Here is a 27,759-nt window from a genome sequence, read left to right as displayed (position 1 = left end):
GTAATCAATTAGTCATCTCTGAGCTATGGATAATTATCACTATTTATGTTTTAGCCTAAATTCTCTAACTTTTAAAAAAGGCAGTATTTGAATAAGTGTCCCTGGAGGGAGTGTTTCAGTGCTCAGCTCTGCTTTTAATTACTATAAATTTCTTTTAATTTCACCTTTTTTCACTTGTGATATTTTATTTACAGATAAATGTGTCATACACTGAAGAAGGAAAGAGGCATTAGCAGGCTCAAAATTAGTCCTTTCTTATGTGTTGATAGTTTGTGTATTAATTGATTACCTGTCTATTTATTTACTTTCTATGTTTATTTTTGTGGATTTTGCATGTTGTAGAGTGGTGTAGTTCAGAAGGATTACTGGTGCTGAGTAACAGTCCTTGCAATTATGAAGGAGTTTAAGAGTGAGCACATGCTTATCCAGCTTGATGAATTCCAGCCTAAGTCCTCTGAACCATCCCAAGAGGTGACAAAAAGGCTCTTTCCCACTTGCAACATGAAAATGGGGCACTATCATCACAAATGGCGGTCCCCCTATCGAGATTTGATGAATTTGCAGAGTGCTTGGCATTATACTTTGAAAGAACTTAGCTAAAGAACAACTCTCTAGGATAGAACAGTTCTTGTGAACCTTCTTTAAAAGTGCTTAGAGGAAATGTGCCAGTCCACAGATCTAAATGCATTGTTTTGATAATTTAGACCTTTGTCATTAACTTAGACACATTTTCCAAATTTGACAGGCACACAAATATTGCAAATATGAGTGTGAAACTGTGCTAATACAGAAATGTGCTAAAAACGCAAAGCTGCATTCACTGTGATACTTGTCTGTAATCCTTTCCAGGCCATAAACTCTGCTTTTACTTATCCTGTTGCAGTTAGTGATACTGCAGTAGCATACTGCAATATTGCAATGTAGTTTGCCTTGTAATAATGCATAGCATACAGTGTCATATCTATTTTGGTGCACTATGCAATTATTTGTAGTGGCACCCAGCAGTGTTTTTGGGATACAACCACTATTTACTGTAGCACTTTCTAGCTGGGCTCAATACCACACTTTCTGCCTTGAGAGCAGTTGATGCTCAGGAATTTAGACAATAATTTATTCTTTGCTTTCACTTCCCCTGTGGCCAGAGGTTAGCTCCTTTCCTGGTGTTCATAACCCAGTCCAGGCTGGAGTCTCTGGAAAAATGGCAAGTACATTACAAAGTGAGGTGTATGGGCAGCACGGCCAACAAAACTACACAGAGAGCATCTTTTTCCTCAATTACCAGTCTGAACAAATCCAGTTTCTTCTCATGCTCCATGGGTTCATTTTTCCTTCCTTGCTATGGTTTCTTGAAAACCTGTGGATGTTCTCATTATCTCTTCCTGTGCATAGGCTACCAGCTGGGCAGCACAGGGGATGTGTCCAGGGTACATGGATGCTGCAGCAGCCCTGAGTCAGCTCAGTTCACACCATGGCTTTCCTCCTCAACAGGATCAGTTACACAGCTCTCACTCCCCTATTCAGAGAGAAATCTCAATGAAATTTGTAGGATTTCAGCATATCTAAGACTTGTGTCTCTGTTTCTTTAAAGACATTCAGTCTGTAACTATTGTAGGTGTGGAAGATAGCTGCATGGAGGTATTATAGGCAGTCAAGTCAAAGTTAGAGAGAAGGGTTAATTTAAGTGAAGCCCTGTTGGAAACAAGGGTTTTCTTCACTATCCACAGTATATGATCTCCCTCTAGAATGCTAAAAACCCTACTTTTTCACTCCTTCCTCTTCCCTCTTTCACCAGTACAACTCTACAGTTAGATGGAACCATGTTTTTTCCTGGGAGCAGCTGTTTAAAATATTTCTGTAGTTTCTGAATTTTTCTGAATGACCCAGTACTTCAAGAGACAGGTGTTCTGAAGATACTCATCATTTTACAGCTGTAGTTTTCTTATCCAGAAAAATAAGGGAACTGTAATACCATAAATAAAATACTTTTGAGTACCTGAAATTTAATTTACCCTTTACTTCTTCCAATGGGCTTTTAGTTTTTGCTTGGGTTTTTCGTTGTTTAATCCATGCCTTGGAAATGTGTCCTTCAAATCCAAGGCATATGGAAAAACTAAGCATTAACATTTCTAAGTAAAAGTTGCTTAGTTTTCAGAGGGGCTGCAAGACTTTCAAGAGTCACAAGCCTAAAGAAAATAGTGTAGGCTCTAGAAACTTCTGAGGAAATTGTCACGTAGAGAAGTTTTGTGAGTAATTTCAGGTAATTTGAGAGCTCATTAATAGGAAAGATGGTTCTGTTTCACTACTTGCTTCATGATAGCCTGTTATCCACCTCCTCAGTGGTGCTGGCTGTTACAATCACGCACCTTGGAGAAGGATTTGCTTTCAGTAAGATTCATATTTTGATGTACTTGGCCATATGCCCCCACATGCTGTAGTGCTGATGAAAGGGTGAGAGCAAGAATGACCCTTTTAACAATGGTGTGTTCTGAAGTTATTTTAATAACTTTTGAAATTAAGTCACTAGCTGCCAAAAAAGAAAGAAAAAAAAAAAAAGTAAGGCAGATAAAGCTAGGAGTTTTTCTCTGTCTGGAGAAATGAGCTTAGACAGAGTCCTTCCTCTACTCTGAAAAACTGTGGGTTTTCATATTGAGGGAGTCTTTTCTGGAATTTCAGAACCAGTCTTTGAGTCACATACCACACACTGACTTTGCTATCTAATTCCTCTCTTTAAAATTGCATCTACCATAAATAAAAGATGCAAGGATGCCAAAAACTGTATATGTATCAATTCATTTCCTTCTACCAAGGAACTAACCCCACCCTAGAGTGTAGAACTTGCTGAGAATTCAGGAGCTGTGTCATGGACTCTGTAGTGCCATGGCAGGCCAGGTAAGGAAACCTGCAGTATATACAGTAGTTTCACGAATACAAGCCGCACGGAGTATAAGCCGCACTTCCGGTGCCTCGACAATGTTGCTGTCTTTGTCAATAGATAAGCCACACCCCAAATATTAGCTGCACTTTCGTTCGTAGCGAGAATCCGTGCGCAGCTTTCACAAATTGGCCAATTAGTAACAGGATCGCGGCATAGCGGGCTTTACTGGCTCGGGGCGGGGCCAGGAAGGCTTGGCCCGCTCATGGTTGCCGACAGGGCCGGCCGGGTGGTGCTGCAGCCGCCGCCGGGCTCACTGGCCCCCCTCTCCCGTCAGCACCGCCCCGCTGCTGCGTTTACTCGCCCTGCCGGCAGGCCAACCGTCGCTGCCGCTGCGAGGCACGCCGGCCACCCCGCGCCATGTTTGCTCGCCCGGCCGGCAGGGCTGCCGCTGCTGCCAGGCTCGCCGGCCGCCCCCTCCCGTCTGCACCACCGCCGCCGCGTTTGCTCGCCCTGGACGCCACTGCAGGCCCCCGCACCGCCGGGCTCCCCCACGCTGCTGGCCCCGATTCTGCTGGGCTTCCCCCGCTGCCAGGCAGCCCCACCCGTCGGCCTTCCTGCTTCTGCCATGCTCCCCTGCACTGCTAGCCCCAGTTCTCCCAGGCTCCCCCGCCCTGCTGGCTCAGGCTCTGCCGCCCTCCCTGCCCCGCCCTGCTGGCTCAGGCTCTGCCGCCCTCCCTGCCCCGCCCTGCTGGCTCAGGCTCTGCCACCCGCCCCCCGCACTGCTGGCCCCGCCTCTGCCAGGCTTTCCCACCTCAGCCGGGGCCGGCCCGGCTCCAGCTTGGCTTGGGGCTGCCGCGGGCTCTCACTTCCGTGTTGGCAGCTTTTAGAATATTGTTCATGTATTAGCCGCCCTCGAATATTAGCCGCATTTCTGGGTTTCCACCAAAATTTTGGTCAAATTGGTGCGGCTTGTATTCGTGAAATTACTGTACTCATCCCATAATGAATACCTTCCCAGTTGTCATGTGAAATAAGTGGTGTCAGTAAATGAGAACATTTGTTTTTGAAGTAGACCAAACCTTTTGGCCACACATGTAACTTTAAAATAGAAGGGAAGAAAGACATTCATAGCAGAAATCGTCATGTCAGCTCAAAATAAGTAAATAGAATGTAATTAAATTATCAGATTTAATGAATAAGCAATAGTAATTTGTATCTGAAGTTGACTGGCTGTTTTGCATGTTGAATGATGTTTGACCAAAGAGATATGATCACACACCTTGGCATGAGATTTCCTGAAAACTGGCAAGAGTTCAAGAGTTGTACAGTTGCTCTATTCCCTTTTTTTTTTTTTTAATTGTCACAGATAGTATCAGGTGCTGATTTTTTTTTTTTTGTTAGTAAATTTCTCTCCTTTTAATGTCACAACATCAGTGAAAATAGTGATCTATGCAAGTGTATTTTAAAGTGCTAAAGGGACTCAGAGTCAGGACTACCTGGCAGTGAATCCATGAGATGCTGCCCTTGGCATGAAGAGCACCTGGCAATTTCTGACCCTTCAGCACCTGGCTCTTCCTGCTCTGTCACAGCTCAGCAGCTCCTCAGTTTTTCTGCTGCAAGTGCCTGTGGAGATGTTGCAAACTAGATCTGTTATACATGCTTAAAGGATAATTCTTATTCTCTACTTTGTTCCAGAGGTTTAAGCCTCACCTGGTTTACGGTGTAGCTGCACAGAGTGGTGCCAGCAGGATTAGAGCAGTGGGGAGGGCAAACCCTTGTTTCTTAAACTGGCCTTGTCATCACAGCCAGAAAGTGACAGCATCACATTAGAGACTACAGGATCCCTCATATTCAGTGTTGTTTGTATTACTTGTGTATAACCAGTCCCATTCAGTGGGGAGAATTAGCACGTAAAGGCTGCCAGGACACTTTGTAGTGCCTGTTCCCACCCCATGAAAACCAGCAAGCCCCAGTACATGAAGGATGGCTGTGGATGGCTTCTGGGTTCTGCCCTCAGTCCAGTTTTGCATCGTCTCATGAAAGAGAGTTCAGCCAATATTTCTTTTCTTTTATAGATGAAAAAACCTGAAATACTCAGCAATGTGAAGTGGCAAAGGCCATAGAATAAACATCATCCTGGGAATAAAAGTAAAGAAACAACTTGTGTGAAAAACTTGCTCTGTAGGGCTTTTTTTCTACCAGACTGTGCTCAAAATAATGCAGCTCTTATAATAATTTCTTCATTTTTTCTTTTTTGAGTTTTACCAATAAGGAATGTTTATACCCTAAGACTAATAAGAAAGTAACATAGTAAACCTGTTGCTTTAAAAAGCATGCTCACTGTGCCACGTGCACTATGCCATTTCCAGAATCTTTTAAAGAAGTGGTAAATCTTGTTATGCTTAAGTATTTTTTTCACAAGAGAATTGGGATTTGCTGGGATTTCTCTGTGTGGGTTAAGTCAGGCATATGAATTTTGTTTTCAAAAACAGTTTTTTTTTTCCAGACAATGACTTATTCCTTGAACAAGCAGCAATATCTAGCAGGGTAAGAGAAATGGCTAGCACTGAATAAAAGTATTGGAGGAGAACATTTCACCTTTTGCATATGACAAGTGTTAAATACTAAAATATCTCTAAAGCCAGCTGGCAGAGTCAGGGTGGTATAGTGCTAAATTTTGGATTTAGTGTGAGAAAAATGTTGATAACATGCTGATGACTTGTTGTTGCTAAGTAGTGTTTAGTCTAAAACAAGGACTTTCTTTACTCTTTCTCCGGTCTTTTTTTAAAATTGAATTTCTATTGGATGTACTTATTAGGAGACCCATACTATATATCCTCAAAAGAATTAAGGATTTCACTCTAGCTAAGTGGGTTTGTTTAGCTTTGTGAAAAGAAGGGTTAGGGCAGACCTTATCATCATGTTTCAGTATTTAAAAGGTGACTACAAAGAGGATACAGACTTCTTTTTACAAGCAGTCCAATGGAAAAATGAAGGGTAATGGGTACAAGTTACTGCTGGGGAGATTCTGATTAGACATGAATGGAAAATTTTTCACAATCAGTGAATGGAATAATCTCCTTAGGGAAGTGATGTTGGACTCCTCAGTGTTGGACAGTTTTAAGATTCTGCAGGTCAGGGTGCTGGACCATCTTGTCTAGACTGTGCTTTTGCCAGGAAAGTTTGGAGCACATGATGCTTGAGCTCCTGTCCAACATGGCTAGTGGTACTTAGCTGAGGTTAAACCATAGGAGTGAGGAAACACATTTTTTTGAATGATTGTTTTACAGGAAATTAAACCACTTTAACTTCTTCTTTGATTGGTAATGTCAGAAAAGAAAGGGAAAAAACCTACAAAAGAGATCAAAGTCTTGATCCTTACACTGAGGTATCCTTAACAAATGAAAACCCAAAACACCACATTAACATTGCAGTCTTTTGTTAATTAAAAGCTGTATTGGGAGAACAAGTGCTTTATTTCAGTTTCCTTTACAAACAATGAAGGAGTGAAGTCCTACCTAAATCAAATCAATGGTGAAACTCATAGAAATCACAAGTTGATAATTTAGAAGAGTAAAGGATCCTTTGATGTTTACCTTTTTAAGTGCCTACAAATGAGCAGCATTTCCAAAAACAGCTATTGGACCATTTCCGGCTTTTACTTCTCACATTTTCCGCGTAAGAAGTATTCCCAAGGTCGCAAAAAATATTTGTGAGAAACAATAAAACCAGAGTCTCTGGTGAGAGACCAGTTGTGTCTGTTGGTCTCATTCATGTGATTCTGCTGTAATATATGATTAAACATCTGCTGGCAGATGGAAACGTTTTACTAAATGGGAAAATATATCTGATATCATAGGGATCCTTTGAGATTTATTAGAAAGTTATCTGGTGCAGACTTTTTTCCCTGTAAAATAAACCCACACAAAGTCCTGCTAAATTATTCACCTAGAGGCCTTTTCCTCTCACGGAATCTGATTTCTAACTCACATCTTCCTTCCTTAGACTTGGTCTTCCTCTTTCCTGACACAAAGTCTCAGTGTCCTTGCCTGCTCAGATCCTTTTCCAGTTGTTCTTGCATCCATGTCCTGAGATTAGTATTTTCCTGCTTCTACATCTGTATTTATTCTGAACCTTTTCCTTTGGTTCCCAGACTGCTCGGACCTCCATGGATGCTCAGCTATATTCGGTAAGCCCCTGCCATCCCACAGACCACTGTTCTGCTCAGGACTCTGTCCTCTCTGGTCTCTTGTCCTAGTGGTTCTCCCTGCAAGGTGTTCTTTTCCCAGCTGTTTACCCAACAGAGTAATTACCATTTGTATATTCTCATCTCACTATGCTGACTTTTCCTTGGTCTTTCTTCTCCTGTTTCTTCTTCCCATCACCTTATCTTCCCACCATCTCCGCCCCTATTTTGCTCCTGGAGTTATCATTTCCAGTATCTATGTTGTTATTTTACTCTGTCATTTGAGGCTGTCATCTGGTTGTACTTCCAGAGAGGCTTTCCGCTCACCCATCTCCCAGTTTCAGCATCCTTTTTCATAATGACTCTTTGCTCACTCTGCTTTTCCAGTTATCCATCCCCATTTCTTCCCAGCACCTCCTTCCAATCTAGCCTCACCAGGAGCATTTTTTATCCATTGCTAGTCTACCTAATTCTATGTATTTGTCATACTCCTTCCTCTGTTTCTAACTTACAATGCTTGTTCCATTTCAGTTTTTAATATAACTTCTCTGTGTGTTACAAGTGTGTTCTCAAGGGAGGGGAATTGAGGGCACAGGAGAAACAAACTCTGCTTTTAGATCTGGAATATGACCCTGCCTTAGGTCATCAGGTGGGAGAAGTTATTACATGGATATTGTAGGAGAGTTTGAGTAGCCCTGACCTGTACCATGATAGTACACATCCCATCTGGTCAGCTGGGAGTCTGGAGCTCAGCTAGTGTTGTCAGTCTTCAGAATTTTTAGTTGTAAAACCGTGGTGTACTGCTTTTTCAGATCTTGTTTGAATTTGGAAGGACTGGCAGCTAAAGGCAAAAAGGCATGCACCTGGCACAAAAGCATCTGCTGCCAAATTAAAAGACTTCAAAGCACTGAAGCAGAAGAGAACTTTTTATCATTGATTTACCAATTTTATCATTTTATCATATTTTCTGTAATTTGTTTGATGAAATTAACCAGTGGTTTTATCTGACATTTCTGTAAAAATTAAATTAAATAAAATCAGACTAAGGAAATACTGCAACTGGAAAATTTAGTCTGATATAACTGAAGTTTGACATTGCAGTATGTGAAACAAGGATCTAATATTGGGAAACATCAAATACACATCATCATAGATGAAACTACAATCCCTGCTGAAATAAGTAACAGCTTTTAAAAGTCTGAAATATGTTCTAAATAGTTGAGGATAAGTTATGAGCTGAGCTACAACTCTTGAAATTATCTGATTCTTAACATTCAACTAATGGCTGGATTTAGCCCTTTGAGTATAGCATAACTACTTTTAAAAACTTGCTGCAGGCAGACATTATAAATTCTCTGCTTTTTAAGGCCAGGTATGACCACAGTAATTGCAGAATCTGACCTCATGCAAGACAGACTGCAACATTTTGCATACCAATTCTTTTATTTCACCTATAACTCACAGAGGAGCAAGACATAGCTGTTAGTGTATCTGGCTCCAGCTATCCATATGCATGGATTCTGGATGGCTTTTTCCTGGGCTGGATTCAAGGGAGGAGGTCAAACCTAATGGCTGTAATGACAAGACTGTATCTTAATGGGAGCACACCACTAGCAAAACATTCTAATTAACATGGGATGTACTGAGCCGAAATAAATGGTTTCAAGTGATGATCAGCCTGGTGTGAAATTATAAACGCCATTGTTATTATCAAAATGACTAATTACAGCTCTGATGCATAATAATAGCACACCAATTTTTTTTTTGAATCTGGGAGTCTAAACTGAAAATGCATTTAGCCTTATGCAACACCTCTAGGGAAAAATGAAGAGCGTGAAGTTTTTAGCTTGTATTTTTATTTAATTGAGGCATTTTTCAGTAAAAAGTATGATGTAGTATTTCTTTCCCCTTTCTCCAGTCTTTTTTAAAATAGTGTTTCTGCAGGATGTCCTAATTAGGAGGCCCATACTGTATACCCTCAAAAGATTTAAGGATTTCACTTCAGCTATGTACCATTTTTTGACTGTGAAAAAAAAAAAAAGCACAATTTAGAGGGAGAGAGAAAACCAGGGCAGTCAGGCTATTCAGGGAAAACTGAGAAGTAGGCATAAGTTTTATGTAAGCATTGTAATTCGTGTAGGTGGTTCTATCTTTGCAGTTTTCTAACACTGTATAGGACTAAATTATGTTAATTTCTTTTGTACTTCTTTGTAAAGCAATCCACACATATTTTAAGGCTTTATCTTCCCTTTGCCCTACAGCTTTTATATCAAGCAAGTAGATGTTAAAAGCAGTTAAAAGCAAGTCTGAATCTGTCCTCTCCATTAATGGGTTTTTAATTTAAAGCTCTTTGAAACTTTCATCCCCGTTAGCTCAGCCCAGGAGCACTGAACCACAACTGTCTGATGCCATGTGCTGGCAGACTAAGTCCTGAAAAAAGAGTGGCAATTCTCCAGCCCTTAGTTAGACACCTCAACCAATGCTGAATGAAGAAAATAAATCTGATTTCTCTATTTAGTAGAGTACATGAAATAGGTAAGGCTGAAGATGCTTTGCAATTCGTACTTTGGTTTTTTTTATCTCTCACAAGAGCACTGAAAACTAAAAACATCCCTTAATAAATTACAGTCTTGTTCTTCTTCAAAGATTCCAGGTGAAGCAGAAAAGGAGTGTTTGTAACTGTACACTGCCCAAAAATAATATTATTCACTGAAGCTTGATATCATGCAGAAGGTAAAAACTCAAAGAATAGATTAAATGAAGGTAATAGAAAAAGCTGTGTATCCATATTATTCAGTCATTATTTACTGCATACTTTGAATACTGCAGTCAAATGTACAAAATATTGTCACTCATACTGTAAGTCATATATTATAAACTTAGCTTCTAAAAATATATTTCATCAAGTTCTTTATATAAAAAATATTTATGGCTTAAGTAATTATCTATAGATTTTCAAAATTTCAGTAATATTTATGATTTATAAAAATAGGTGTCTTAATTAAAGAATTAGAGAATAATTTAGTTTGAATGAGACCTCTGGAAGTTATCTAGTCAGCAACCCCTTTCACAAGGAAGGCACATTGCCTACTGAGGATTTTGACTGTCTTCAAGGCTAGAAACTCCTTTGTGCAACCTCTGCATCATTTAAACACCTTTAAGGCCACAGCAACCACCTTTGCTGTGAGAGCACATGGTCAGCTCCTTGTCCACAGGAGCCATTTTCTGCAGCTGTCAGGGTTAACAGCTGTTTTTCCTAAATACAGAGTTTGCTTAAAGAAAATCACCAAGTTGTGAAATCCACCGCTTTTACTGTGATTCCTTTTTATTTCATTTCCCTTTTCTTTCTTTCAATCATATTTGATTTTCATGCTAGTTGTTTGACCCTGAGTCTCAAAAGCATTTTTGATGTACAAATTTCATTTGTACCTAAGACATTTCTGAGGTTACCTTTAGGGAACTCTGCAAGATGAAACAAAGCAGACTTCTATTTACTTTGAAAAGCACCCAGCAGCTAGTGTCATACAGTGAAGACATACCACAGCACATATTTAATAATGAGAATGGACAACCTTAAAGGTCTGGACAAACCCATCAAGAACTATTGAAATCTGCTCTTTTCAGACATGCAATTTCAAAGTTACATTCAGCAGCATAGCAGTTGGTTTTGGTTGGGTTTTTTGGGTTTTCGTTTTTTTGTAACATATTTCTAAGGGGCTTGAAGTCTGAATTGAGAATGTTCATCCAGTAAGTTTTTATTTTGATCACGTGTCAATGTGGCAAGGGCAGCATACTTATGTTCTTCCAAACCTAGGAAACTTTGCTTTTGCTGTTTTCAGTAATCATGTATAGATTGTTTGAGAAATGGCTAATACCACTCTAACAGACAAATAATAGTCATTATCTGGAGTTCCCAGATTACTTGCCTGAATAAAAATTTTACCAGCATTTAGTATCCATGATGGGAGGGGCATTCTTAACTTTACTGGCTTCTGATGACTGTCATTCAAAGCCCATGGACTCAGTAGGAAAACTAGCATAGCCTTTAGTGTATATTTGATTAAAGGCATTTCATCTTAGGGAAATTGAATAAGCTATAAAATAAGGATCAGGATGTTTTTCTCTTGTAAAAGTAATTGAAATTCATATAGGGAAAGAACAAAGTAGGCATTATTACTCTTTTATCTCTATTAAGAAATTTTGTTTTATCAGGGTTTTTTTAATTAGTTAAATGAGAAATTTAAAGCATTTTAGGGTCTCATGTATTTGGCATGTGATTCGCTTCTTTTTGTTGAAGTAAAGTGGTTACTATGGAAACAAAGACTTTGGAAGATTTGCGTCACTGTTAACTTCAGGAGCAAGTACATTATTATAGAAGTAAAGAAAACAGATATTGAATTGTAAAGTAAAATAAATTTCCTGTTTATTACAAAAATCGTGAGTAAAAGCTGGTTTGATATATTCAATAGGAACCACTCTGGCAGAAACACATGAAAAAAATGGAAGTTAATGGAACTGTCATTGCAATATTCAGTAATATTTGTAATTTCCAAATTTTATGTCTCATCTCCTGCCTAAACAGTTACAACAAAGTGGAAGGCTTACCAAAACCAACTTGTTTTTCCTATTAGAGTGTAACAGCATTTTGGAGAGTAGAGCCTCTCTTGACATAGTTACACAGGCAATGTAGGGCATGATTCTTCTGGCCCCTCCTCAGCTATTTGCACAATTATTTCTTGGCCATCTCACAGATTTACATGTTTATGCACAGGGTGAACCAGGTCATGTGCAGAGCTAAGGAGTCAAAGGCCCCCATTCTGGGAGAGCCTGACATCCTGAGGGTTTGCAAGTCTTGCCAGGCTTTGTTTTCCAAGTATCTGGAGATACAGGAAAATGTGGAGCAGGCCAGTAGGAATTAGAGAGATGTCAGTTCTCCTCTCCTGTACATAACTCACTTTTGATTGTTGAAGGCACTGTAGTGTTCAAAATCAGGGAACAGTTGTATAATTGAAATAGTTACAGACTGGGCAAATCAACTCAAAATACAGCCATGAAGCTCAGTGAGCTAGAATGAGAGGCCAAGCTGACCTGTAGGCTGATTTCGCTGGAGTGTTTGCTAAAACACACCCATATGTACGCACATGCCCATGCACATGCTCACAGAGCCATACTTAAAAGAAAGAATCAGTTATAGACACAGCTCTTTAACTAACAAGAGTGGTTAATAAATCATCAATTGTAGAGCACTCCACCTTGCAAGGGACCTCCCAAGATGATCTGTTTCAACCTTTCATGTAAAAGGGAACCTAGATGACTATGTCGACTCTCTGGCCACTTGCATATTGAAGACCTTCAGTGATGAGGACTCTCCCTTGTTCCTTGGGAGGTTGTTTTAGTAAATGATTGTTCCCCCTGTAAAACATGACTTTTTTACATTGAGTTGAAATGTCTCCCAGTGCAATTTGTGCCCATTGCTCCTCATCTTCTCTACATGGCTGCTTGTGACGAGACAGTCTGTTTGTAGGTGTCCTTTAAGTATAGGTATATTCTTATGAGGCCCTTTGAGCCTTCACTTATCCAGAAAGAAGAGATCTTATTTCAGTCAATGAAAAAGGGAGGAAATTAAAACGTTGTGCATGAAATCAGGCTCAGCACTCAATCAGTATTTTGTGACCTCAAAATGCTATTGATGACCATGCGCAGAAACACCAGAGAATATTCTGTCCTCTCTCTACACCCCTTGCACATCACTCAATCTTTTCACTTTACAGAGCATGTATGAGCACCTGTAGAGATGGAAGCTTTTTTGTGTATATTTTGTATGGGTAAAGAGAAGGTATTTCTCACAAAGTCTATAGGCTCATCTCTCGGAAACAATGGATGTAGAAATTACAGATGTGCAATAATGCACTGGAGTGCATTATTCAAGTTCATATCTTTACTCCGAAGAAAACTTTGCTGAGATCAAAATCAAATTGAATTAATTGAGGGCCTCAAGTTGAGACTTCCATGTGCTTTGCAGTTTTTCTACCTTCCCAAAGTGCCATGAAAAGCATACTTATATAATCAACATTGACTCGTGTTTTCAGCACAAAAAGTTTGGTAGCCTTGATAGTAGGCAAAACTTCAAAAGCTGTCATAAATCAAATGAATAATTTGTCAGGAGGAAGTCTGTATAAATTGGTCACATTATGTAAATATGTCAAATGAAATGTTAAGATCTTCCTCTCTTTTTCTCTAGGAATAATTGGATTTGCACTTCTCTCTAAATTGCTAGTCTTTTCAGCAAAATGTAAGATCATTTATTTTTCATTACCTGAATGCCTGCCATATTATGGTTACAATGTTTACAGAAAAATAAGCAAATATATGTGAGGGGGTTCAGGCAAGCTGTTCCTACATTTCACTTCTATTATCCCACCTGATTTAAAGAGTATCAGCAGGCCATATAAGACTAGCTCAGTTTTGCATCCTTGTTTAGGTATGCTGGAATGGATAAGGTGAAATGTTCTAAGAGTCTTTGTAAATCATTCAAAGTCATATATAGAATATGCTGAGTTGGAAGGGACCCAACATGATCACTGAGTCTAACTCTGGCCCTGCACATCCCACCATGTATGTGCCTGGGAGCATTCTTCAAACAGTTGTTGATCTCTGTTAAACTTGGTGCTGTGACCACTTCCCTGGGGCACCTGTTACATGGCCAAACACTCTCTGTGTGAAAAAACTTTTACTGATATCCAAACTAAACCTTTCCTGACCCAGCTTCATGCTGCTTCCTTGAGTGCTGTCACTGGTCATGAGAGTGAAGAGATTGGTACCTGCCCCTCTGCTTCCCCTCATGAGGATGTTGATGACCTCAGTGAGGTGTCCTTTCAGCCTCTTCTTCTCCAGGCTGAACCAAGTGACCTCAGCTGCTCCTTGTTTGGCTTCCCCTCAAGGCTCTTGACCATCCTTATGGTTGTCTTTTGGACAATCTCCAATAGCTTGATGGATTTTTTATATTGTAGTGGCCAAAACTTCCCCCAGCACTCGAGGTGAGGCTGCCCCAGCTCAGAGCAGAGCAGGACAATCCCCTCCCTTGCCCAGCTGGCCATGCTGTCCCTGATGTCCCCCAGGACAGGGTTGGCCCTCCTGTCTGCCAGGGCACTGCTGGCTCATGTTCAACTTGCCACTGACCAGGATCCCCAGGTCCCCTCCCTGTCCTGCCCTCCAGCCTCTCCTTCGCCAGTCTATGTGCACAGCCTGGGTTGCTCTGTCCTAGGTGCAGAATCTGGAAATCTTATATATATATGCACTTATAAATGGCTTTTGTTTTCTGATTAAATGTTCTCTTTTCTGATGACTAAATTTACTAGTGCAAATTTGTGTGCTTAATATTAAGGCCATAAACAAAGAATCTCATCCTTATTTCATTAGTAAAATTTTCAAAGTCTTTTCCTGCTAGAAGATCCAGAGCTGTTATTGATTGTTCCAGTTCTGTTAGAGAATACACAGGCCTTTCCTTTATGTTTTGCCTTTCAGGTGAAAATCTGAAATGTCAAGGAAACAAAGTTTTAAGTCAGAAGAGTACAAAATAATGTTTTAGAAATTGAAACAGACCCATGTTTGTGAGTTCGAAATCTTACAGGTGCACATATCTGGGTTTCTACTTGCACTTTTTTCCCTAAAAACATCCTTTGGTTTCATATGATATGATCTATAACCTTGCAAACTACAGCAGAAGATTTATTTTTAATTTATTTTTTTAAATGTCTTGTGGGACCAGAGTTCTGTGGTGATATCACAAATATTCTGACACAATCCACTAATTCTTAACTCACAGAAGTTTTATTCTAGTTCTACTTTTCAAACTCTGTGTATTCAGAAATAAAAAGTGGGAAATAATGTTTGGTATATGGTCATGGGATCTCAATTATCAATGAAGTAGAACTGGCTTGAGTTACATTTTATGGTCAGGCATGCTGCAAGTGATTATGGGAGCACAGTAAAAATAAACTACAAGAGTACTTGCAAACATACCTTCTGGAGCTAAAACTCACTACTTTGAAGTATCCTCATGCAATTGTTCATACTAGCATGAACAACTTATTAGTTGATACAAATTAAATCACATTAGTGAAGTGAAACACATCTGTGGTCATCTGCAAAGCCGAAGTAAGTGAGCATGCAAGTCTGCTGTGGCTTCCACATGAAATGTTTGCTTCTGCCTGGTTCGATTTTTTAATCATTGCATATACATTATTCAGGACTGTTGAAAAATAATGCATCCCTGCATTATTGGCCTCTCAAATGATATTGGATTAACACTGAATTGATTATTTCATTTCTTTGTGAAAGTGCACTCTATTAGGGAGTGAAAAATGGTATCTTAGCAGGGGAAAGAGTAATTTCTTTGGCTGTTCTGCTGTCTGTAGCATGCATCCCTCACCCCCTGAGCATTTTCTTGAGCATCCACGTTACTTTCAGACCTTCCTCCCAGAAACTTTTGGCACCATACATTGCCAGCAAAGCAAGAGCCAGAAACTGAGTTCAGCTGAGGTTCATAAAGTCTAGCAGGAGGTGAGGGGCATGTTGTAGCAGCAGCTGGACAGGGACATGTAACAGCATGACCAGAAAAAATGAAATTAAATTATGAGCATGTTTTGGAAGTAGGAGCAGTGAGGGAGATCAGGGTGTCTGGGTATGGAGTTGGATGCACTGATGAGGTAAGGGAAGGAAAACCTTTAGTACTGTACATTAAATGAGAGAGGATGATGCTTCTGCCTGCTGACTACCTTCTTGGTATGCTTTTCTTTCATTTGCCAGTTGCAAAACACAAGGGAAAAGTTAAATGCTGTTAGACAAAGCCAGTGGGAGTCCTGGGTGTGCCAGACTTTCTAGCCATGCCAGGAGATGGACTCACAGCTTCATTCTCTGGATGGACAATTAATATCCTCAGGAGGGCAATCAATAAATATCCTTCAATGTACTGTCTGCTATACTGAGAAACAAATGCAGGAGGGTGCAGCTGCTTCAAGTGTCAGCTTTATTTCAGGCCAGCAGAAAGAGCTGAATTAGGCTTGTGACAGCTCCACCACTGTTACCTAATGCAGACTAAATCACCATGATGACTTCTCCATTTCTCTAGTTATCTAGCTGCCCTTTCTAACCTGCCAGCTTTGCATAATACTGAATTGTTTTTACACATACCTGCTTAGATAAGATGGAATTTTTCAACCGCAAAATGCAGTAATATGTATTGACTGATTAAACCCAGATTTTTTTTTCCACAATAAAATCTCTTAAATAAATACAACTTTCAGAAATGTTTAGGCAGTTATGTGTAGAAACCAGGACTTAAATAACACTGCATAAATTTTGGTTCTTTAGAAAATATTTTTGTTTCGTTTTCATGTAGATGCCTGTCATTTGTTATGTGGAAAACTATGGAAAAATTTCAGGTTTTGGAATGAATACTTCCCAGATTTTGCTTGAGCAGGATTGCATCTCGTGGGCAGGAGCTCATGTTGATGGTTTATATACATTCCATGTCCTGGGAGGCTGGAAGTACATTTAACTAGGGTGCTGCAGGACAGCTGTGCAATAGTTCAAGTTGCCCTTAACCCCCTTCATTGCACTGGATTAGCCCATGGGGAAAAGAATGGGTTTATAAGCCCTCTAGCTCACCACAATAAGTCTTTAATGACATGCATTAAATTCAGGGTGTCTGGTATTTGTTGTGCTCTTTTAACACTTCAGCTTCCAGTTTGACTCCTGCATTGAGGCAGGAAAAAAGGGTCAAATATATTGTGGTCTCAAATACATTATTACACTTTTGCAAATCTTCATTAACTCACCTATCCATCCAAACTATATTTTAGTTTTTAATGTGGTCCGATGCTAAATCTATTCCAAAAGAGAAGAATCAGTGAAGGAAGACTGAAGAACAACACCTTAGACAGATTAGTGTAGTTAAATAAAAGGGCAGAACTACACTTAAAAATGGCAAGAACCCCTGGTATATTTGAGGGTATGGCTCTTTGCAGAGACACAGGAGTGTGGTTGGAGGTGCTCCCTAGAATATTGCTTTCTCAGTTAATAAAGATTTTATGTGGTCAAGAATTTAAAGTGCTTGGATTTCCTTTAGTTTTTACAAAGTTCCATGTTAAATAGAGTTTAATAAAAAATTGTAACATTCCTATGGATTCCTTCAATACTCAACTTAGTTAACATCTTTTGAGTCATAATGGCTTCCCATGCAGATATTTTCATTGCACTTTTAATAAAAATAGTTCTGGACAATTAATTAACAGTGCAGTATCTCATGGATCTTTCCTTGTGATGTGCTATAATCACTTGAGGTAAAAATCGTAGTCCCCAGGAGTCTATCAACATCATAGCTGTTATTTCTTTACACATAGGAATGTGGAGTGCAGTTGTCAGGCTCTGCACATTTGAGACTTGAGGTTAATCATTCCTATTAAAATGTTACCATTCCCTGGCTGGAGAAATACAGAGTTGATCACATGAATACTACAGAAGAGTAGTCATCTGTTTCAGGACATGCAGATAGATTAAAAATTAGTTTAAGTTTTTCCATGTGCACCTGGCATGTCCATTTAAATAAAGAACACCAAAGGAAGCATTAAGCTCCCATATACCCCAAACCTGGCTTAAAACCATGCTTGATATTCTGGCAGTTATTCTGGATTTGATTGGCAGCTTTTTTAATAGGTTAGACATGAGTCCTGGAGGCAACAGGAGTAGTTCATGGGGTATGTCACTATGACGAGGTGAAAATATAACTGGAGCACATGCAGAATAATGCCTTTGAACCAGGGGGACAACATTTCAGTGAAGATGTGTTTGCATGGACTGTGTTAGTGACAGGGGGTATATTTATGATCTCTAACCAGCCTGCAAATACTGAAGATTGATCTGCCATGTCAACACCACTCTGGTTTCCCTGCTGGCTTGAGTAAGTTAGACTGCAATCACACTTCTGCTTTGTAATGTTTTATTCCACATCTGCAGCAGTGTAACTGTGTGCCTTTAAGGTGCACACTCTAACTAACCTAGTCTGGAAATGCATAAACTGTTTCACTTTGTTTGTAAAGAGGTGATGGAAGGGGGACCGTGGTTCTCACGAAACCTATACAATTACTAAACTTAATTTCCACTGAGCTAAGTTGTTTTCTTTAAACCAGGAGATAGCCTCAAAATACACTTTACTCTGGTCAGTTCTACACCAGGAACAAGGGAAATGCAGACTGAAGTCAGTGCTTGCTGCTGGAAGTCTTTGGTCATGGTGGATCTCATATAAATGGTGATCAGGACTATTGTTACATGTACTGTCCCATTGTGTGTGTATTGGCATGTGCAGCAGTTTCAGTGGACCAGTTCTCAAAGCTTTCCAGTAAGCAGTGAGTGGCAAATTCAAATGACTGTTTATATTTACCGGTGGGAGAAAGCATAATATTTTAATTATAATTTTAATTTATATTAATATGAAAAAATACAGTTGTTTCACTTCAAAAAGAATTGAAAATCCCATTCTACCTCATACTTATCTGTTTTCTTTTTTGGCTTTTTAAAAATACACTTTTTATGGAAAATGTCTCTGAGAAGATGATCTTGGGGATGCTTTTTTTTGTCTACTGTGATGTAAGGCAGGAGCACACAACTCAGCATTTCTCTTCTTTAGAAGCTTACATTAATTTATTTTGACAGCATTTCCAACCCATATAGTAGCTTAGCATTATCTGTTTGTGCTACCTTCTTATTTTAGACAACCAATGCTTTGCGTGAGACTGCTAATTTGGCAAAGGGCATGGGTTCACATTTGGTTTTCATAGACTGATAGATTTAAAGGCTGGAAGAGACCATTATGATCATCTAGTCTGACCTCCCACCTCAGTCAGGGCACAAGCCTCACGCAATCGTTGCTGCAACATGATCATAACCTCAGCAGCAACATGATCATGAGCTAGACAGCAGCTTAAGAAAATGTGATCAATACTGAATTGCCTTCCTCTGGTTTTTAGCATTAATTTTTCCAACTTAGACTCCTGTCCCTGGATCATATCATTTTATAGGCATGCTGAGTCAAAATGAAACATCATCCTTAACTGTCCTTTTCAATTACGTGTTTGTGGTTTCATCTGCTTGGATTTATGCCAAGATTATAGAAATATTTATGTTGTATAATTGTCAGACCATGCCAAATGGAGGGTAAGCATTCTTTTCATTTTATACTGAATGTTGTAAAAGCAATTTCAAAGCATGCATGCAATGTCAAGATCTTGGGCTGGATCTACATTGGTAAGTCAGGAAGCATTCAGCCTTGCTTTTGCCTTTTGAGAGCAGTTTGCTCTGCTGAGTTAACATATGTGAAGCCTGTCCACAGAGCAAATGGAGAGCAACTATTGTGCATCTTTAAAATAAAAAAACACCAGAGTTTCTAAGATCAGTTTTTAATAACAATGAAAATTAACAACTGACCAAAAAAAGATAAGAAAAGGAAGGTGCACGTGTTTTTTAAGAAATTATGATTTACCTAGAACATTACCAAAAATACAATTGTAATTTGGTTTGCCCAACAGAACAGCAGGAGATTAGGTGGGAAGAAGGAAGATACTTGGGATCAGATTACTCTGCTACTCATTTTCACATTTACTCATCATAATATGAGAGCACACTTTATTCAGACTTCAAACCTGGCTAAAATTCACTCTCCCAGGAATTCTGGTCTACAACAACTACATTAATTTTCTAAGTTGGCCGGACCTCCAAATCTGGCACTGCTGTCTTACGCAACTGAGGAAGTTCCTGGTGTGGATGAGAAATGAGGTTGCAACACTTTGGAAAGTCTCTGAGCAAACATCTGTTTCTGAAATTTAAATGTTCAGGCCTTTTCTGTGTTCCCCTACATGGAGTAAAGAAAGAGGGCAGAGCTCAAACTCTGCAACTTTATTTCACATGGTAGCTAAAGTGGCTCTGTTGTCTGCCTGAGAAAATAACTAGAGAAAAGTACTAGAGGAAGATACTGCCAAGAAAAAATCTGGGTAAACGTACTGCAGGAATTGATCAAGTTCTATGAGCTTTAAAACTGTCAAATCAGGCCACTTTTAAGAGCTGCCATTCAGTACTGTCCTAGTGAAACTGGAAAGATTGACATCAATTTCAGACAGCAACCACCAGGTTCTTGTCGTCTGGTAAAGCATTAATAGAAACTGATGTTCTTCAACAAAAATTTAACAAAATTCTGATTAGTCTTGACTTAAAAAAACCCAATCTCTTGCATACCAAACTGCATGGAAACAAAATTCCAGGCTTCCCATATTGAAAATTACACAAGGAGGTAGAGCATGGAAATGGATTAACTCCAGTTTTGTTAAGGGAACTCACTTGTTTCACAGTTTTCTTCCATTTTCACGGTCAGGAAATGCAGAAGGTATCAAGAGACCTGTGTGAAGCCATAGTAATATATATGGATTTATATTTATAGTCACTGGATAGGAAACTTATTCTAAGATTTTGTTCTCCATCCAATATATATATACACAGTAATATAGATTATTATATCCAGATTTTGGAAATATCCTGAATATAATAATCTGTATATAATCTATGGGTCAATTCATTTCTGTTTCAGGGAAAAAATGCTGACTCTTCAAGTATTAATGGCCTCAGTTGAAGAGAAATAACTTTCAGTTATCCAAAATCATTGCTGTGTTCCACAATTGTTTTGAGTACATTTTGTCTTCACAGTATATATAGGTACCAACTGCAAATATTTTTTATGTTCAATAATACATTTTAAATTACATAACCTCAATGCAGAATACACAATTTTCATTGAAACATTTTAGTGTAAAATATTAAAACCCATAAAAAAATAATATATAAATTAAGAAGCTTTATAAATAAAATTTCAAGAGCATTTGCACATTTGAATGCAGGAACTGTTTATTGAAAGCAAAAGTTACCTGATATTATAAAAATACATGATATTTTGACTTTGCATGTGAGTCTCAGCCCTACAAAGGGACATCTGACAGCACAGCCAACATGCCTTTGCAATTAAGATCATTCACAGTATGGCTTATGGAAATGTACAAACAGTTCTGTAAAAATGCTTGTTCTTGTTTCTCTTTGTTTTAAAGGATTATAAAATAAATGTAGTGTCGAAGGTATTTTTACAGCCAGAGCTTGTCATACACAATATGCACAGCTCTGCTGGGAAGAAAATGCCAAAATTATGTACTTCAAGTACCCATCACACTTCTTGGAAGGGTCATATACATAAAGCCATCAAAATGTTGTGTTTTCCTTAGTGGAACAGAACTGACAGCCTCTCCAGTGCTTACAGCATCAGCCCTGGTACATGCCAAAGTGTGTCATTCAGCAATTAAATACTGCCTTCTTCATTTGTTTGTAGCAGCATGCAAAAATGGGAATGGAACTGCACAGCTGCAGAAAGGGAGGGCAAAGAACAAGGTGTTTTAAACAGCATGAAATAGGCAGGGAATTACAACACCAGAAAACACACACATACTCACAGACACTCTCTAAATGCATGTGTGGAGGTGGGAGTTGGAGGAGGATTACACAAGTCAGGTAAGTTAATGGTAGCTGCAGGGACTGAAATGATAGAATAGACACACCAGAGGGAAAGTAGTAGTGTGAAGAAAAGCAGGTCATTAATAAAAGATGAGGAGGGTTGAAATTAATGAAAGTTGTCCAGAGACACTTGCAGTCCTTGTGAGGAGAAAAGCACAGGACCCACTTCTGCTGTTCTTGTTCAGTAACTCCAGGGAGTGGCTCAGAGCTGTCACAGACCTGCTCCTCAGGTGCTTGGGATTCCCTCCTGTGGATGCAGGGAGGAGAAGGGAGGCTGAGACCTCCCTTTGTTGTTAGATCTCAATTTTCCATGCAATTGCCAGGATGCAGCCTCAGATCTGTGAGCTGGAAAGGACTTTGCTCTACCACAGTTACAGATATTTGTGGCAGTCATAATCAGTTGATAAACACAGAAAGTTTGTGAATAGGTATTTCATTCTTACCCGTAGAATGGATATTTTTCTTTAGAATTATTTATTAAAAAATATAACTCTGCTTAACTAGGGAATAAAATCAAATAGATCAACCCCCTCCCCTAGCACTTCAAATCCTAAGAAGAAAGTGGTGACCAATTCCAAGACCTTAGTTAGCAGCAGGCTTTTAAATTCAGATGTTAGACTCAAAGCGGGAAATAAGGAGTCAAAAATGTTCTCAGTTAAAATAAATATTTCTTTTGGGGATATGTTCTTGCCTTTTCTAATCTTCTCCTTACTCATTTTTTTTTGCTCCTGAATAAAACTAAGTGCTTCATCTAATTATTATTAGGTCCTTAGAAAACCTGTTTTCCAGAATTCATTCTTAACTTGAACTTTTTTGCTCTGGAATAATGGAACATATCAGTATTAAAAGCTCATGTAATTAGATTTTTCAAATATTCACCTAAGTATTAAATTCATTGAAATGTTTTTTTTTTCTTCTATTTTAACAGCAAAATTTGGAGAGTAACCTCACCAACCTTATTAAGAGGAACACTGAACTGGAAACTCTTCTGGCAAAACTCATTCAGACCTGTCAACATGTAGAGGTGAGTACTGACCTCCATGAGAAATGCTTATAAACCCGATTACATTCATTTCTAACATCCAGGAGCAAATGTTGAAACAAACAAAAAAAAATCCCAAGAAAACAAATAAAACCAACCGAACAAGTGAAGAAATTAATTTAAATAATGGTTAACTGACTTACAACTTTTTCACTGATAAGTGGTATTCTCAATACAGATAACCTCCTTTACATTCCTTTCTGTCCTGTTTTACTTATAGTGTGTTGTTATGGCCTCCACCTCTACTATACTTGAACACATCACTTGCTACCTGCAGCACTTGTCTTTCCATGTCCTATGTGAGATAGAGAAATATTTACAAGTGGAAATAAAGGCAAAATAGTAGGAACATCCAGATTCCCATCCTCATTTAGGTTTCTGTTTACCACTGTTTTGTTTTGGTTTTTTTTGATCACAATTAAATATCTAAATACATATCTGTAGTCAAATGTCATACATGAAATATATTTATCTTCCAAAGAAAACAGGTTCTTATGGGCCTTTTAGTTGTTTCACTTATATATTCCACTTTGAATATAAAAAAAATCTGTAGCAGGGTGGGATCTGAACCTATACTTCCACCCTCCCACCCAGGAAAAGGTGAGAAAAAGTTCACCCAAAAAAGGTAAAGCAAACAAACACAAAACAAAAACAAACACAAACAAAAAAAGCAGAAAAACAAAAACAAACCCAAACCAACCAACCTACGAAAGCCAAACAACCCCCTACTCTTCCAAAGAGATCATCTTATCTGTGTTCGTGTCTGCCTCACTTCTCTAGAGCCTCACCAAGTTCACAGAGCTTAAAACCATAAAAGTCTATCCCCAGTATGAGACATGAGGTGCATGGTTTAATTTCTTTATATAGACAGCAATAACAGCAGGCAGAACAGCTGAAATGGCGTTAGTAGGTATTGAGAGACAGAGATAAGGCACATTTTCTTCCTCTGCATCCAAAGCTCAGAGCAAACCCCACGAAGCAGATGGATCAGGATAGCATAAGGCCTCTTCTTCATTGGTGGCCTTTGTCCAAGATGTGCTAGATCTGAAAAATTTAAAATTGCTCCTCTGTCTTCTCTGCAGTTCTGCAGGTCTAAGTTTTATTTTATATTACCAGCTCTAAGTTTAGTATAAGAACCCAACTTGTTCAGCTGTAACAGATGCACTGCTGTCCCTGGAGTCCTGTTTTAGAAAATTTCTCTCTAGACATAAAGCAAGCTCAACATCATTGTTAATGAATTCCTACCATGTTTTATTCATCAAATTAGTCTAATTAGCATTTAAATTAGCTAAATATTAAGAAATGAGCTTCAGTCAAAACCTTGGACCTCAGCTGTGCTGGAAATTGGGCAAGTGGGGATGGAGAAGTAAACTTTAAAGTTATCTCTGTTTCTCAGAGCCCTGTGAAAACTTCAGATATGATGTGCATATCTCCAGCATTGGAGAAACTGTGGCTAACATAGATTTTTAAAAAGTCAGTACACTCTTTTTCTTCTTGCTTGTTCAGGAGAGAAATTCAACCCAAACCAGGAACCCAAATTAAAAATTAAATTAAACAATATATTAGCTAAAACATTAAGAATGCAAAGGTAAAATTAGAAAATACTAGGAAAAGTTTCCAATGACTGAATTAATTTTGACATATGAACTCACTGAAATGTTAAATGTTGAAACTGAGCAGGAACTTAGTTTTACAGTGAATGCTTTCTCTTTCATTTTTAGGTATATTACAGATAATAATGTAAAATATATTGTACATAATTTTTAGACATATAAAAACATAAGTAGCAAATTTAAAGACTTTTGTTACTTACTTGGATATTCCTTACCTAATTTCTATTAATTTTAATTTAGATTTTGAGGGCTTTAAAACCAGTTTTAAAAAAGAGGAAATAAGCTTTCAGTTTCACATATAGTTTGAACTGTGAAAAACAAGGAAGGAAATTATTATTATTATTATTATTATTATTATTATTATTACTTGTATTAAATTTACCAAGACATTATTCTGAGATATATAAACTTTTAAAAGCCATGCTCACTAACATTTATTTGTAGCTATGAACAATAACATTTTTTATAAGCCTTAATCATGTCATAAGCCTAAAAATTCAGTGTTACATGAAAAATGAACAAGGAATGTATTTTTTGGTTTGATACGGAGCAGAAGCTGATGTTTCCAAAAATGAACAACAAACAGGCTCTGTGTGTTTTGAATAAATGAATCCTTGCCAGCCAAACCAAATGCTGTCACAAAGCCACTGTTTCTCATCAACCAAGTGAGCTGTCAATGGCTTCCCAGGAACCAGCTTTATGGCAGATTAGTGATCCACCCATGCATTCTTCCCAGCTGTACTTTCATCTATAGCAAAGGCCAAATCCCAGCCTCTCTACATTTTAAAACTAATATTTATTCCTTTCTGAAACAGTTATTTTCTTTCTTTTCTCCCGTGAGCACACGCTGATCAGTGATGTAGATAATCTGGAAGCTGGAGGCCTTCCATCTACTGGAGAGGGGGTATCTGGTTTGGCCTCTCATCACAGCAATGGAGATATAAATCTTGCCTGGTTTTAGATGGAGCTTATCAATTTATGACAGGATTTATCCTGATGGAGAACCTGATCTTGGGAGACTCAAGAAGTTTGCTTCCAGTCTTGCATTCCTGTTTGTGGTTCTGGTCATAATGGCAGGGAAACCTTTGTGAATAAATCAAGTCAAACCTGTGTTCTTTACTGCTTTAAATAAGATATAATATTATCATTTTATTATAATAATAATTTTAGCATCTGAATGTCTGCTTTCGTGCTTAACACGGTTTAATAGCTTATGGCAACTATTTTTAAAATTTGGTTTTCTCAAAGGAAACCACACCCTGAAATGTGATTGCTTGAGACTGTAACACTCTTTTCTGTCCCAAATCTTTCTGTTTCTTTAGGACCATGCTGACACACTTGTTCTACTCATCTTTCAGACACATCTCTAACATGTTTTTTGTTTTACACTAATTTTTCTGTCTTTCCACTCTCCTAAGCTCTGCAATGCTGTCTGTCATTGCTTGGTTTTGCAGAAACCCTGAAGGCTGTTAATCAGGAAAGCTTTGTTTTCCTTCCTTACAGACCATGGCAAGTGTACAACCTCACACTTTTGTCCTGGCTGCTTTCTGCAGAGCATCCCCTCACCCAGGGCAGCTCCCTGAGGCAACTCTGCCCCTCACTCTGTGCAGGGTTGGCTGCATGAAATAATAAACTCATTCATAGGATAAAATAGAGCTTTCCCCACAAACTGAGAGAATGGAATAGAAACGGCTACTACTTGGATATGTATTTCTTTGTAGTCCTAGTTCACAGCATTCACCCTTCTGATACTATGTGCAGAAAATATTTTTAAGAGCATTAAAAACTGTTTTGGATAATTTTGTCTTTAATTTTTTTGCAGGGGCCTCATACAAGTCTTCCCAAAACAGTTGTAAAATTGGGATTGACCAATATATGGTCCGGGCTATGGCACTATAGGTAAATCTCTGGGTCACAGCACTCCCGTGGCCACACCAACCCACCTCCAGGGTTCCTTCCATCCCACTGTGTGCTGGGGGGGCCCCAGTGTGGCCTTTGGCACCCCTGCCCTGCCTGGGAGCCCTGCAGCACTGCCCCCTCCCCTGCACACCTGCGCATGCAGCTGATGGGGGCTGCATCCCGCTCTGCTGTGCCCTTCCAGCTTTAGGCAGCTCGGGATTTAGCCACTTCCCAGTTGAACCAGGGAGGATAGAATGTGTTTAGCTTCTCCCCTTGGTTTTAGTGTTACAGGTTTCTCTGTGTCTCTGTGTCAAAACAAAGTGCTGTGTCACAGAAAATTTGCTTCTTTGTCATAATTTCCATTCTACAACTGTGTGAGGTTTCTGTAAAAGTCTTAAAGTCTTTTAGACCATGGCATTCATTGACGTAAGACAGAAATTTGAGCATTTATGTTGTTTCTAAGCAATTTGAGTTTTGTTTTTGGATTTTTTTTTTCTCATCTCTTCTAGAAAATGCATGATTAAATATCTGTTATGCAGTCAATACCAAGAAGCTTCTCATCTGTTAGACAGAAACATAATCTGAACTCAACTGGTGGAGAAATTGGAGCAATTATCTCAGAGGGAGGAGAAAGGAAATAGGTTTTGCTTGCAGACAGCTTTATAGCATCTGTATCTCAGTCTTTCTGTTTGTTCTGTTTTGTTTTGAATTCACCAAACGTCATAGGAAGCAGATTCTGGACAACACTGTAAAATAATTTTTGATTCCATAAAAAGGAGGCGTTTTTTTTCAAGTTGTGTAGCACTCAAACTGCTGCATCCTTTGCTCTTTGTATGTGATAGAAATGCTCAGTTTCTAGCTCACTTCTAAAGATCTGCTGCAGGCAAAATCTCAGCGTAAAGTTCCCAGTCAAGAATTGGGTTTGTGTGTGACAAATGGTGTTTTTTATATAGTCATGTTATATAATCACCTGAATAAAAAGTAGTATATTGAAAAAACCTTTATTTCATTGGCACAGACACTCAACACTCACACTTATCAGATATATTTTAAATCAGACTAAGGCAGTAGTGCAAAACCAATGAAGAGAAGATGACAGCACCTAAAAATTTTGTTGCTGCTATTTTTATGTATGACTGATAAAAATGAAATGACCCAAACAAGAAAATTTTCATAATTTTTAATAATGGAATTTTGAGTTTCTAGTAAGACTTCAGTGACAAGACAAGTGCTTGAAATTTTGCAACAAAATGTCTCCGTCAATTTTTGTATGGCATTTCTGTTACTTGAGAGACAGCAAAATCAAAACTCAGCTGTCAATACAATTCCCAAAGGACACTTGAAAAATAAAGAGGCTTTGTCTGTCACAATAAGAAACAGTGAATGCTCTGTTTTCACCAATTTGCACGGTACTTACTCCTTGAGATTTGGGATTATTTTTTGTCATAGCTCAAGTAAACTGAGAAGTTCTCAATAGGAAAATTTAGTTGGAAAGCCTGTATGTAAATGCTGGTATCTGATCTGCAGCAAATGGCCTTCA

General features: G+C 38.7%; 1 protein-coding gene across 6 annotated transcripts in view; it reads left to right on the top strand.

Moving 5' to 3' along the window:
* MID1 (midline 1) overlaps positions 1-27,759 on the top strand; it is a 240,584-nt gene that overhangs the window by 171,117 nt on the left and 41,708 nt on the right. For all 6 annotated transcript variants that reach the window (XM_033052708.1, XM_033052706.1, XM_033052710.2 and 3 more), the window contains exon 3: positions 22,594-22,689. In XM_033052708.1, coding sequence (XP_032908599.1) covers positions 22,594-22,689 — 96 coding nt within the window. The remainder of the gene's footprint in view (positions 1-22,593; positions 22,690-27,759) is intronic.

Source organism: Catharus ustulatus, chromosome 2 (genome assembly GCF_009819885.2).
Source record: "Catharus ustulatus isolate bCatUst1 chromosome 2, bCatUst1.pri.v2, whole genome shotgun sequence".
In the NCBI taxonomy this organism is placed as follows: domain Eukaryota; kingdom Metazoa; phylum Chordata; class Aves; order Passeriformes; family Turdidae; genus Catharus; species Catharus ustulatus.
Note: the sequence above shows the minus strand (reverse complement) of the source record. Positions and strands in the feature narration are given on the sequence as shown.